Source organism: Rhinichthys klamathensis, unplaced genomic scaffold, assembly GCF_029890125.1.
Source record: "Rhinichthys klamathensis goyatoka isolate OS25496 unplaced genomic scaffold, OSU_Roscu_1.1 h1tg000040l_1, whole genome shotgun sequence".
Classification (NCBI taxonomy): domain Eukaryota; kingdom Metazoa; phylum Chordata; class Actinopteri; order Cypriniformes; family Leuciscidae; genus Rhinichthys; species Rhinichthys klamathensis.
This window is the reverse complement of record NW_026606587.1, coordinates 5,994,491-6,008,895: the sequence shown is the minus strand read 5'-3', so window position 1 is coordinate 6,008,895 and position 14,405 is coordinate 5,994,491. Positions and strand designations below refer to the sequence as shown.

Genomic DNA, 14,405 nt, shown 5'->3' with positions numbered 1-14,405 from the left:
GAGATTGTTGTGTTGCTCTCCCTGAGGAAGGCATGGGCCGAAACGTGTTGGAGAGTTTTTAGAGTTTTTGTATGTAGCCATCTGACAATAAAGGCTTTTTAATTTTAAAGAGTGCCATGGTCATCCTAAAGTTTCCTTTGATGGAAAACTTAAAATAGGGCTGTGCCGGTCAACTTAACCACGGGTGGTGGTACACCAAAACAGCTTTTCGTATGTGAATGATGTTTTATGTGAACATTACCACACGAGTGAAGCACACACCTTTTTCCAAAATAAATAATAGGTTAGCAATTTAATGTTACATCACAACCATGGAAACATTTGGATTTGTGCTGAATGAGAGAAGTACATTAGCCCATACATTTATAATATAATAGTAACATTTCCCTGTAGGTTTGTGAGATCCAGCCATTGGAAAGATACATGCTCTTTATTGTCTTTATTAGGCTAATTAATCTTATGAAAAATGAAAACTTCCACAAGCACAAATACATTCAACATAAATGGGCAAGTTTGACCAAATCTCAATTGTTTTACCAAATTTAGAGGCTGCCATTATGATCTCACAAAGTCTATCTGGATATCTTTTCAGAAATTGCTTCAGGATTCGTAATCACAGAGTATATAGGCTCATCTTGTGGTCTGGTTAGGCTCTTACTTATGTGCAAAGCAATCGGGATATACAGGTCATTGTGGTCACAAGTTCCTTATATCTACTGAAGGAATTGAATATAACTCTGCTCAAACGATCTGAACATGAAGAGGTGAATGTATTTGAGTTAGTGATGCAGAGAACATCACAATCACAATGACAATTTAAGTTCCGCTTCCCCCAACAAACTGAAACCCATTTAGTATGTTATAACACAGTTCATCTCATCAGACAGATCCTCCTCGAGGCGTCCTATTGGTTGCCCTGTCCTCCCTTGACTTAGAAGGTCAGTTGCAGCGCTCTCCATTTCGTCAATAGTCATGTGACAGGCACCTGCAATTTCCCGTTTTGCAAAGTCAACAAATTTGGGGTCTTTTGCATATAGACCCAAGCCTTCAGAGATCAGGATCTAAAAGATACAAAAAAAGAAGACCACAGAAGATGGATCAGATTTATTTACACTACAACCAGCTGAAATCCAACGACTACACACTATTTATGTCTGCTGAAAGCAGTTTGTTGCACTGGTAATTAAGGTGTGTCATATTAAATGGGGTTTAAAGTTTTGTATTCAGAATTATTGAAGATCAGTTGTTGTTTTTTTCACTTTAAAGTGGTCATGAAATGCATTCACATCTTTTCATTTCTGGAGGTTAGCTTATACAGTTGTTTTGCATCAAAATGTTCAAATATTTGTAATAGACTTTTTGATCATATGATCATTTAATATCATCTGTTGTGACATTAGATGAACAAACAAAAACAATCTTGTTCAATTGCTCAGGCACTTAAAAAAATAAACTTGTAACTATATTGTAAATAAACCATCCACATATTTCTAATAGTTTGATCTTTTGGAAGGGAGTCTTTCTCTGTACCACTCTTGTGATGTTATGTTAAGATGTTAAGTCATGTTAAGAGCAAGCCACCTTGATTTAAAAATGCATGTCAATGGGGTGTAGAAGAAAATTGTGACATCACAACTTCAAATGTGAATTTCAAAGCCTGGCATTTCAGAAGGATGGAAAACAAAAAACTCATATTTTTGGACTGGGGAGTTAGCTTTGAGGTATGAAACTTGCATGTTTTTATTTTAGAGCAACCTCTTATATGTGTAAATATCAAGGACATTTTGATTTTCCATTTCATGACCCCTCTCAAGTTTCTTTTTCTGTGGATCAAAGTAAAAAAATAAAGTCTATGATTCACTGCTGTACAAAAACAAAGTCCAGCTTGAATCGTTTTTATAGCCACTGAACCTGCATAAATAACAACTATCCTTATTACTTCGGGTTATTTGATACACCGCTCAGGAAGCTCATTTACCGACTCCACAAGGCTGTCAGCGCTTCCCTTCTCGATGTATCCGGAACTGTGTTGGGAGGGCACTCTGAGAGTGGTGTACGCCCGAGGCTGCTGGGCTACACCTGCCATTCCACTGCTAATCCACCCGGGACGGGCCGACGCCGGCAGGCTGGCGCTGCCATTGGCGTCACCCCACATTGCCTGAGTGCCCCCCATCTCGTTCACTAGAATAAGGGGGGCATAGAGGAGAGGACCCCGCCTGGCCTGGTTGTTCACCCAAGAGGCCGAAGAAACCGCAGATGAAATGCTGCTCCGCCGTGAGTCGAAGCTGTTTTGCGTCTGTGGGAGCACATACATTATTTTCATTATTGGTGTTAAAACAGTGAAACAGAAATTTGTCATTAGCAGAATTTAATGGTTTATTATTTTAATTTTGCACAATGTTGATTTTGTGTTAATGGTAAATTGCTGGCGTATTCTCCAAATTATGATATATCTTATTCTATATATTAATTCTAGGTTGGATCATAGTGTTGGTATCAAAGGTATTGCTCTAGAGTGGTTTAGGTCATATCTGTCTGATAGGAAGTTTTCTGTTTGCCTTGGAGACTTTGTATCCCCACAGGCACCTTTTACTTGTGGAGTCCCCCAGGGGTCTATTCTTGGCCCGATGCTGTTTTCCTTATACATCCTTCCTTTAGGGTCTATCCTAAGAAAACATGGCATTTCGTTTCACTGCTATGCAGACGACACACAACTTTATCTGCCTATGAAACGAAAGGATACCAGCTCCTTAAAATTATTGTTGGACTGTCTCACAGACATTAAAGCTTGGATGGCCATGAATTTTTTACATTTTAACGAGAGTAAAACAGAAATTGTGATATTTGGCCCAAAGTACCCATGTGGCCCGCGACACATAATTAGGTTCCTTACTTTCGTACGTTAAATCATCTGTTAAAAACTTGGGAGTAATCATGGACAGTGATTTTAAACTTGAAAACCAGATAAATTCTGTGGTTAAAGCCAGTTCTCTTACGAGAGGCTTCTCGTATTGCGTAAGCTAGCTTTCGCAATTTTTGTATAAGGTCAGAGAGGTAGGTCGGGGCTAGACCATTTAAGGATTTATAAGCAAACACTAACATTTTAAACTCAATCCTAAAATGTACTGGAAGCCAGTGAAGGGAGGCCAGTATAGGCGAAATGTGATCACGTTTACGTAAGCCTTTTAATAGTCTAGTTGCAGTATTCTGCACCAACTGCAGGCGTGAGAGAGATGCCTGGCTGACACCAGCATAGAGGGCATTACAATAGTCCAATCTAGAGGAGATAAAAACATGTATAACTCTTTCAAGGTCTTTGAATGACAACAGGGGTTTCACTTTAGATAAGAGCCTTAACTGATAAAAACGAATCGGTTACCTAACGTAACCTCGGTTCTCTCTAGATGAGGGAACAAGTATTGCGTAAGCTAGCTTACCATTCACCCTCTGGCGTTACACTTCAAAGCATGGGAAGCTATCCCAGGGATATCCAAATGGGTGTTAAGCACGATAAAACAGGGCTATTTGCTACAGTTCGATCGCCGCCCTCCCCGCTTCCGAGCGCGGCTCGAAACTACTGTGAACACGGAAGCAGCCTGCATGCTTCGTTCACAAATAGCAAACCTTCTGTGCAAAAGGGCCATAGAGAGAGTGCCGCCTTCTCTGAGCGAGTCGGGGTTTTACAGCCGTTATTTTCTTGTCCCCAAGAAAGAGTGATTTTTGAACAAGGTGCTTGCGAAAAGACCGTTCAAAATGCTCACAGTCAGGAAACTCCTCGCGCACGTGCGCCAGGGGGACTGGTTTATTTCTCTCGATCTGAAAGATGCCTACTTTCAGATTCAGATAAATCCCTGTCACAGGCCATTCTTGAGATTCGCCTTCAACGGTCAGGTTTATCAATACACCGTCCTTCCGTTCGGCCTGTCCCTAGCACCCCGTACTTTCCCGAAGTGCATGGATGCGGCGCTCGCACCCCTGCGGAGCCAAGGCTTGCGAATCTTGAACTATTTGGACGATTGGCTGATTTTGGCACAATCACACACGGAGCTTCTGTCCCACAGGACAGTTCTCCTCAGTCATCTGAACAGCTTGGGTCTCACAGTCAATTGGACCAAGAGCTCACTACAGCCCAGTCAGGCAATTTCCTTCCTTGGAATAGAACTAGACTCCGTGGCTATGACGGCTCGCTTATCAACACAGCGCGCGCGCCGAGTTCAGCGACTAGCTCATCTGCGCTCTCTGCCTGGGACTGGAGCATGCAGAGCTCGCCCTCGCTGACGGCGGATGCGACCTCTGCGAGGAGCTTCCGATGTCGACCCTGCAGGCTCGACTCGAAGCATTCAAAACCGAAGCCGCCGCGCCGCCTTTCGTCTCGCCACGCAAAAAGAAGCGCCGCTCCCAAAGACTGCCAGAACCGGTGTTGGAAGCGACTGTCTTGCCGGAGCCTCTCCCTCGAGCCTCGCTTTCACCCCCCCCCGCCCCCCCCGGACGCGCAGTTGCCGCCGAGCGGCCGCACTCCTGCCATCTCGGATAACGAGGCGGAGGAAAAGGACTGCTGTTCCTTCATGGCTTCGGACAGCGAGGAGTGGTCAGGCTCCCTCGCCTCCTCCTCGGCCCAGGAATCCAGCAGGACCCGCGCCGGAGTCGAAGAGGAACTAATGCGCCTCCTCACACAGGCCGTCGACCGCCTCGGGCTCGAGTGGTCACCGCCCTCTGAGCAGGCTCCCAACAGACTCGACAGCGGTTTTCTCCAGAGCCGTCGCCACGGCCCTTCCTGCCGGAACTCCACGCCGAGCTCACTAAGTCGTGGAGCGCGCCTCTCTCGGCTAGGACCCAGTCCCATGCCTCCACCTCTCTCTCTTCGGTGGACGGCGCCGCCGAGAAGGGCTACTCTTCCATCCCCCCGGTCGAGGATTCGGTAGCAGCACACCTTTACCCGCCCTCTGCGAGATGGCGGTCTAAGCCTGTGCTCCCGTCTAAGGCCTGCAGAACTACTTCCGCCTGTGTTGGCCGCGCCTATGCCGCCGCCGGCCAAGCCGCATCCGCTCTGCATTCCATGGCCAGCTTGCAGATCCTCCAAGCGGACCTTCTTCGGGAGTGGGATGAGAAAGGCAGGCACCCAGAGGCTGTTTCAGACCTCGTGTCGAGGTAAAATGGAGACATGAAAGTAGGCGTCCTTCAGGTCTATCGCTGCAAACCAATCCTGTGGCCGCACGCATTCGAAAATGCGTTTGGTCGTGAGCATCTTGAACGGCAGCCTGTGAAGGGAGCGGCTCAAGACGCGCAGATCCAGGATTGGCCGTAACCCACCGGTCTTCTTGGGGACAATGAAGTACGGGCTGTAAAACCCTGACCTCATTTCGGCTGGAGGGACAGTCTCGATTGCACCCTTCGCCAGCAGGGTGGCAACCTCCGCTCTCATGATCGGGGCATTGCCACCGACCAAAGTAAACGGACTCCCCTGAAGCGGGGAGGAGACCATGCGAATTGGATCGCATAGCCGAGCCTGATAGTTCGGGCGACCCAGCGGGACAGGTAGGGAAGCTCTAACCAAGCTCCCAAGAACTGAACCAGCGGAAACATCCGAACGACAGACGTCCCCCCGGAGGGGCAGCGAAGCAGAGTGACCGGCCCAGGCGTGGGTGGCATAGCGGCCCGGTGCGGGGGCACGGTCATGCTCCGCGTCCTGACAGAGGAGACCAGGGAAGGACCAGCGTTCCACGGGGGTCTGCTCTGCCAGGGGTCTGGCGACAGAGGGGGACGAGAGTGGTGTGGTCCGGAGACGGCACACACTGTCATCCGCGCCCTCAGAGACAGAGGGGGACGAGAGCGGCAAGGCCCGGGAGCGTCGCGCACTGTCGTCCGGCCCTCTGAGGGCTCAGAGATGAGATGCAGCTCTTTGGTTTAGAAAGATTCTCCCCCAGCCCTCCACCGGGGGAAGGAGTGGCCCTGCAACCACTCCCTGAAGAACTGCAACCCACATCTGAGCTGCCCGTAACGGGAGCCCCGCAAGCCTGGCCTTGGCGGGGCTGCGGGACCGGTACGGGCAGGGGCGCCTTCCTGCGACCACCTCCACGGCGCGGCCCGGTGCTGCTGGGGGCCGGGCGGGAGGGGGCGGAAGTCGCAGGAGGGCGCATTCGGCAGCAAGCGGACTGAGGCGTCTGAGCCGGCAGCTGGAGGCAGCAAAGCCGCCGGGTCAGACAAAATAGCCACAGTCCACTTCTATGCGGCCGAGAACTGTTGGGCAGAGTCCTCGACCGCGCCGCCGAAGAGGCCAGCCTGGGATATGGGGGAGTTGAGGAAACGAAATCACTCAGCCTCGCGCACATCAACCAGGTTAGCCAGAGGTGTCTGACCACCTATGTGGACATCACCTGACTCAGGGAGCGTGCGGTCACCTACGTCGCTCGGAGAGCAAGGTCGGTGACGGCAGGCAGCTCAAGGATGAGCCCTGAATCAGCCCTACCCTCGTGCATGTCATTGAACACCCAGGAGGATGGCAATAACACGCAGTGAGGTGGCAGCCTGCCCCGCAGCTCTATAGGTCCCCGCCACCGGAGTAGACAAGAACCTACAGGCATTGGAGGGGTGCTTAAGAGTCGCCACGCCAGGTGGAGGCGCTGTGGGGACACATAAGTGTTGCCACAGAACACTCCACAGGGGGAACCCCAGTGCACCCTAGGCCACGGCCTCTACAAGGGCAGAGAAGGCGGAAGAGGCCACTGAGCAGTCGTGAAAAGTCAAGGAGACTTCCACGACCTCATGATCTCTTCATGCACGTCCGGGTAGAAAGGATTTGGGTTCGCCACCCCCAAAAACCAATCACCCGGGAAGCATAGCTGTGCACTCTGGATCAAACTCGTTATGCTAGCACATCTGAGGACGGCAGCACAGACGAGCCATCATCTCTAGAGGACTCCAGCTCACCTTGTGATGCGGTGATACATGATTTCATCAGCCGGGGGACCGAATGAGACCGCGGGCCCGCGGGCGGGCCGGCGAACTCACCTGGGACCACGCAGGTTGCAATGTGAAAGACGGGGTGTGGACCGAGGAATTTTTAGTCGGTTTAGTTCCAAACCTGCCGTCTTAGGTCACCCTGGCCACCAGCCGAAGTATTATCTCACGTGGAGAAAAATAGATCGGGGTGTGGATGAGGGGACTCTCACTCATTGAGCTCATCGAGTCTCGACCGTTACATTGCGATGGTCACGTTCAGAATGTGACACACTCACGAGCGCTGTCTGAGCGCGATCAAAGCCCAAACACTCAAAACAGCGCTCGCGCCCATCAGCTGAATCTATCAGAATACCACACTCAGAAAAACACGGGCAGATCGTCTTTAGAAAGACGCGTCTTTAAAAAGACGTGCCGCGTGCAGCTCTTTAGTGAGAGGAAAAACTCTGCGGATGTTGAAGCGACCAGGGAGAACACACAGACTGGCAGACCACTGCTCAGCTCGCAGGCAATGTGAAACTCGCTGGATACCGCCGTCACACCAACACCGGAGAGTTCGCTCGTCTCAAAGAGATGTAGTCACTGAGAAAACTCAGAATTTGGCTTGTGGAGTGAAGAGATGCTCTTGGCTCCGAAGCGAAAACATGATCTGCTGTTGCAGGTGTCTCTCCTTAAATACCCACGCGGTGGGGCGGAGATACATTATGCAAATTCCGCAGACCCATGGCATTTCATTGCCATAGGCTCGTTTTTTAATACTCGAAGATGATAGGCTTTCTGGCGAAACCCCCATTCTCCGTCATCCGACTTAACTCGGAGTGACTACGAAAGGGAACTTATTTATTTTCCTTGGCTTTTACTTCAGTCTGAGAGCTGTGTGTCTTGTCTTCTCGTTGTCATTTTATTTGTGCTGTTTATTTTATGATTTTGGATGTATAGCACTTTGGTCAACTTCTGTTGTTTTAAATGTGCTCTAGAAATAAACTTGACTTTGACTTATATGATACTTCATTATGATACTTCGAAAAAATCTTTTCAACCCTGTAAAGCCTGAGATATAAAGAAATATGTCCGAACATTTATCTAATTGGTACAATTTTAAAATGAAATGTATTTTTTAAAATGTTTTTTTAATTACAAATATTTTTGCATACTTGTTGTGTTATATTTGATACATTAGGCTTTTATTGTAATTTATAGATGGAAAAGTATTTTTCTTCATAAAATGTTTTCATTTTTTATCATAATAAATAATCTATTTTGGCATGTGGTAGTCAAAAAATTAACTTGAGCAGTGACAAGATAAATATATTGTAAATATAAATGTAAACATTTATATTATATGTAACATTTATATTATATATAGATTATTTATATAAATGTGAATATAACATTATTCAATCTATATTAGTTGTTATTAGAGCAAATCAACAAGGTAGAGCATGCTGCATTTATAATAAAGAAAATAGATATAACTATTAGGTCTCATTCTAACACTGATTTTAATTCATTTAATTGAATGATTAATATACTTAAAATGCTTGCTGTATCACACCATGTCCAAACTACACGCGACGCAAGTATATTAAACGGTGTAATATTTTTGAATTTGATTATGTAGCCTACTTATCCATTTTCTTATGAGTCCCGTCAAGATTACTCTGGTGCTGTGCACTTGCCGTGAGACTCCGCCCACACGCTGTTCTGATTGGCTGTGGGTTTTGATTGATTTTGACGCATATCAAGGTCGCGTTACGTCTATTGTGGACAGACAAATGATTTGTCGCTGGAATCTTATCGTATCGCGTCTGGTTAGGACATGTGTCATGTTTGATATATTTAATATTGAATGAAAAATTGTTGAAAATGTGAGTTGCTTAAATCCACTAAATATTAATTTTGAAATATCAATAAAGTTATTCTTAGTGTTACTTTATTCAAATTATCAAAGATTTCTCAATAAAAATATGTATGCATATCTTTTTGGATAATCCACCAGAAGACATGTAGTAGAGTTTTTCAGGAAATACTGATTGTTGTAGGCCTCAAATGTTGTTGAGGCCTATCATGTTGTTGAGGCCTATCATGTTGTTGAGGCCTTGTCAGGTTTTATCGGGTCAGTGGGTTATCCCTGTTGGCGTTGGTCAGCACTTGTTTTTGCCAATTGAACATGTTAAATCTCCGATTGTTGGGTCAATGTCTGAGAAGTGACGTACAGTCTTCTGGTGATAGTCAGTGTTGGTTGGTGTCCTTTTGTGCAGCCTATAAAGATACAATTCCAAATCTGGAGAAAAGTTACCTGTATTCGTGCCCTACAGGGTGGGGAATTTTGGCGGTAAGTGCCTGGGATTGGGAGATCCTCATTGCTGCCCTGCCTTCTCAAACACTGGATGTTAAAGCTTGGCTTTCGGCCTGACAGATACAGGGAAAAGTAATCAATGTTAGGTTCACTGAAAGGTTTAACACATTCTTTTTTTGCAGTGCAGAAAGATAACAGTTGGATTTACCTAAGGGAGTTGGGGGAAGCATGCGTCGCCGTGCAGCGAAACCAGTGCCATTGTGTTCATTGTTGTTGTATCCGTTACCATTGTATCCATTACTATGATAACCATTACCATTGTAGCCATTGCTGCTATAGCCATTGCTGGAGTAACGATTCCCTGGATAATCAGTCCCATTGGTACCATCCCCATTGTAGCCATTTCCAGGGTAACCATTGCCATTGTAGCCACCAACACCTTGGCTGTTGCCTTGGTAACTATTGCTGATATTGTCAATGGGCTGAACTGGGGCCACGCATTCACTGCTCCCATTGGGTGGTGCAATTTGCGCCGGAGGAACCTCAGGAAACCACTGTCTGTTCAGACATTATCACAAAATCAGACAGATATATTAATTTGTAAGAAAAGCTTGTAAAATTCAGACACTGTTGTTTGAGTCATGTAAAGGCCCCGATATAATCACAACAATGTTTTTTTTTCCTTTTTCACATTTTTCTTTTTTTGAAAAACCTTTGCAGCGGTGTACTGTTATGAACATCCCAATGTCAGCCGTGCTTCTGGGAGTGGCGTTTAGATGAATATGCAAGTATGTGCTACACACTTTCCTCTCAATAAAAAAACAAACAACACAACTGACAGAGGTGATAAAACAGCGGTTAAGATGTGGATATATTTGCACCAGCTCTGCATTCTGGCACTCTAATCAAATCAAGTCACGTCATGTTTATATATATATTATACATATATATATAGCACTTTATACAATAGATTACTTAAAAAACAGTATAAAAAAAATAAAAAACAGTTTCAGTGTGGCTTTCAATTGACCGTTCGCAAAGACCCGCTCCCAATAGTTACTGTTGCTATGTCCGACAAGCCACGCCGCTCTCACGGCTCACCATGTTCTCACGCAGTGAAAAATGCATTGCGGAGCAAAGAGGACACTGACAACGCGCTGACAGACAGGACAGACCAGGTTACTTTTGATATGAAACAAAGTCTCAACTTTCAAATTTAGTCATTTTTAAAATAAATTTAAACAATAAATACCGTTTTGTGGCTCTTTAATGTGTTGTGACAGATCGCTGTAGTCTCTTAAAGCTGCTCGTGAACCGATCATCCCTTCCTTCTAGTTTATTTATAGCATCAAACATGAAAGAACATAAGAAGGAATGTTGTTTTAACCGCGGAAAGACGTCAGTACACTCCGTTTTTCAAGTTCAAATCCTCCAACGTTAATCTACTAACTCTTCTGACTGCTTTGTCGGACAAAAATGGCGGATTCGGCAGATGGCGGATTATGATTGCAAATGGACCAATAATCGCTATGGACCAATGGTAGTTTGAAGGTGTTTACCAGCAGGAGCGAACCTTTCCGGAAAGTTCACTTTGCCAAGCTGTTTCGTAAAGTAAACAAACTCCAAACGAATTTAGTTTTGGCCTGATTTAGATTTGAAATTATGTCATACGAGTTCGTTCTTTGATTTTGTTTAAAGTATATATTAGGGCCTTGAATTATTTTGGTGCATTATGGGTAGTCAAACATTTCCTACTAACCTATCATGTGAGACAGCACTATGAGGGTCCTCCCTGCTAACAGCACTTTGCTCTGGAGGGTTTGGCATCTCTGTAACTCCTCCTCCTGTGACTGCTCCTCCCATCACTCCTTCACCTCCACCTCCTACTTGTATGGCTTCTCCAGTGACTGCTTCTCCATTTCCTCCTGGAATGACGACCCCTCCTGCGACTCCTCCATTTTGCATTCCTCCATCCGGAGATGGGGGAGGAATATATTCACAAGCACTAGTTGTATCATTCCTGGATGAGAGTTTAATAAGAAATACAGTAAGATGATATACAAAAAAAGTTCTTCAAATACCTTATGAAAGCATGAAAAACATTCCAGTCACCTGCATTTCTTCCAGCTAACTGCAATAAGCTAATGCTACAATGGCTGATAATGCTCCACAATTAGGTTCTTTTAAAGTGAAAAGTCAACATTTCTCTAAAGGCTGGAATACACTACACAACTTTTAAAATCTGAACAGATTTTAAAACATTATACATTATATACTTGCAGACTAGGTAAATGGTTAGAGAGATAAACTGGGCATCATACACTAAACGACTGAGGATCATACACTACCAGACCTCCAAGTCGTTCTGAACACAACAAGCTCATGCAGAAACATGCTAGGTTACGCACAACAAATGAAAACAATGTGTTTGTTTTTTTAATTAGCTGAAAATATCAAACATATTTAAAATCCTCTATGCCCATAGATGAGTCTATGCCCATCATACACTACGTGATTTTCTGCAAAATCTGTCAACTGCCCAAAAATCTGCAGACTGACTCTGACTCACATCAACTCATTCAGACAAATCAGGGCAGAAATCCGGGCGAAAGATGTGAAGCGTATTCCAGCCTTACGGTGCAAAATACTTTTGACGGCAAATGTTACAATGTGCTACCTAAAAGCTTACACTGGGCTTGAATTTCCACCACATATTTTGCCATGAAAAAGACAACTGAACCATGTCTCCAGTACTGGCATTCTAGATATATTCAGAGCTAAGTCTCCAAGTCTGAGTTAAAGGAAACATTAAAAAGCCAAAGCAGCAGCAACAAGCAAGTGGAGCTAAACAAAGCAGTTAATGACAAATTGGGATAGTTTTATTGTCTCTTTGCTCTTGGTGTGAATGTGGCTTAAAGTGATAGTTCTCCAAAAATGTTTAATTCTGTCATCATTTACTCGCCCTCCTGATGTTCCAAACCTGTATCACTAACACTACTGTTCATAAGTTTTGGGGTTGGTAAGATTGTTTTAATGTTTTTGAAATAAGTCTTTCATACTCACAATTTATTTGATCAACAATACAGAAAAAAATATATATTATGAAATATTATTAGAATTTAAATGAACTGTTTTCTATTTTAATATATTTTAGAATATATTTTATTCCAAAGCTGAATTTTCAGCATCATTAACCCAGTCTTCAGTGTCACATGATCCTTCAGAAATCATTATAATATGCTGATTTGGTGCTCAGGAAACATTTTTATCAATGTTGGAAACAGTTGCGCTGCTTAATATGTTTGTGTAAACCATGATGCAATTTTTTAAGGATTCTTTGATGAATAGAAAGTTTAAAAGAACAGCATTTATTTGACATTTATATGTCTTTACTCTCACTGTAAAATCTGACTGATCCCAGACTTTTGAACAGTGGTGTACTTTATATTTTCAGGAATCTTTACAAAATACATTCGGTTACACTTCATTTTGACGTTCCACTATAGACATTCTACTAATTATAACTTTGCCACTACATTTCAGCTAACTTAGACTGTTAGGGTAGAGTTAGTTGTCAGGGTTCGGGTTGGTAGAATAAGTTGACGTAGTTGCAAAGTAACTCATAGTCAGTCTTTTGGGGGAGCATCAATATAAAGTGTAAGCAGATAGTCTACCAATACTCTAATGAGAGTTACTGTAGTAGATATGTAGTTGCACAGTTACTTATAGTTAGTTGAATGTCTAAAGTGATCAATCGAAATAATGTGTTATCATATTTTCTTTTGTGAAAAAAGTATCATACTGGTTTGGTTCAACATGAGGGTGAGTAAGGATGACAGAATTTTCATTTTGGGCAAACTATCCCATTGAATTGTAACCTGTTACTTCATAGTGCCAGGGTTTTCAACCAGGTGTCCTTGAAGGGGGTCATGATGTTTAAAACTATTATTAACAACTAATTTGTTGATGGTAATAACTAAAAGTAATGATAAATATTACATAATGTACTGTAGTAATGGTAATTCATGTTTTAATGAAAGATACTGTAAATTGTTACTGAGAAAAAAATTGACGGTTATACTGCCGATCCTGAGGTTGGCTGAAAGTTCGTTGGGTAGGTAAAGGTTGAAAACCTCTCCTTTTCCCATTTTAGAATACACTAGAGAGCATGACATCTACACAGCATGTCTGTCAAGCTTGGCAAGCATGGCAACTTCCCAAAATTCAGACTACTTGGCGTATTTCCAGTTTCCAAAATGTTAAATTGCAAAGAAAATCTTGTTTTTGGAGCATCTCAAAGCTGTGAAGCGATTAGTGAACTGACAGTTATGAAATTACAGGCCCTTTACAACAGAAAAAGTTTTGTCTTGGACTAAAATCTAACCAAATACCCCATCCAGTAAAAAATGCTCAAAACAGCTTTTCAGGTCCTGAGACTCCAAATCAAGTCATTAGAGTTTTCTAAATTCAGTGTAGTAGCTTCTAATTATATTTCTAAATCTAATTCTTACCTTTGGTTGGTATTCAGCATCGAAAATGGGGTGAGTTTGCTGTGACTGGAGGCCCACCTACTGGGCAGGGGAGACAACCTCTGAGGCTGATCAATTATCACTTCGTTTTCGGATAGGGCGGAGGCCGGACGGGACTCCAACAGAGCCTCCTCCAGCATTAAGCTCCCATTGCGTATTCTAGGAGGAAGCTCAATGCTCACTGAGGTCTCGTCCAGATGTGGGGGCATAGGGGTGCTTCTAGGGGTGGACATGACCGGTGTGGGAGGAGCATCACTGAAGACGCTGTCACTCTGCAGTTGGCAAGGGAAACAGAATTAACTGTCGTTCCAGTGAGACTTGTCTATAAATAGTTTTATAATGCATAAGGAAACATTTAAATTACAGTTGTAACTAATACAGTTGTAATACACTTTATTTTAAGTGTCCTTGTTATAGTATAGTTATACAATTAAGCACTGAATAATATTTTAATTAACAAATTGTACTTGGTATAGGGTTTAGATTAGCGTTTGGTTTAGGGTTAGAATTATGCATAATGTTCTGTTATTACTATAGTAAGTACATCTAATGTGTGACAAGGAAGGACACTGTAAAATAAAGTTTTACTTTTTTTTTTCTCTTATATTTACAATTTAAAG

The 14,405-nt window shown here is 43.8% G+C and overlaps 1 protein-coding gene across 1 annotated transcript in view; it reads right to left on the bottom strand.

Moving 5' to 3' along the window:
* Positions 1 to 444: 444 nt before the first annotated feature.
* The window catches only part of cacna1fa (calcium channel, voltage-dependent, L type, alpha 1F subunit a), a 49,218-nt gene continuing 35,257 nt past the window's right edge, over positions 445 to 14,405 (bottom strand). The window contains exons 40-45 of the mRNA XM_056246703.1: positions 13,768 to 14,057; positions 11,016 to 11,276; positions 9,465 to 9,814; positions 9,257 to 9,369; positions 1,979 to 2,296; positions 445 to 1,061 (exon numbers count right to left, since the gene is read on the bottom strand). Of these exons, the coding sequence (XP_056102678.1) occupies positions 852 to 1,061; positions 1,979 to 2,296; positions 9,257 to 9,369; positions 9,465 to 9,814; positions 11,016 to 11,276; positions 13,768 to 14,057 (1,542 nt within the window). The 3' untranslated portion in view covers positions 445 to 851. The remainder of the gene's footprint in view (positions 1,062 to 1,978; positions 2,297 to 9,256; positions 9,370 to 9,464; positions 9,815 to 11,015; positions 11,277 to 13,767; positions 14,058 to 14,405) is intronic.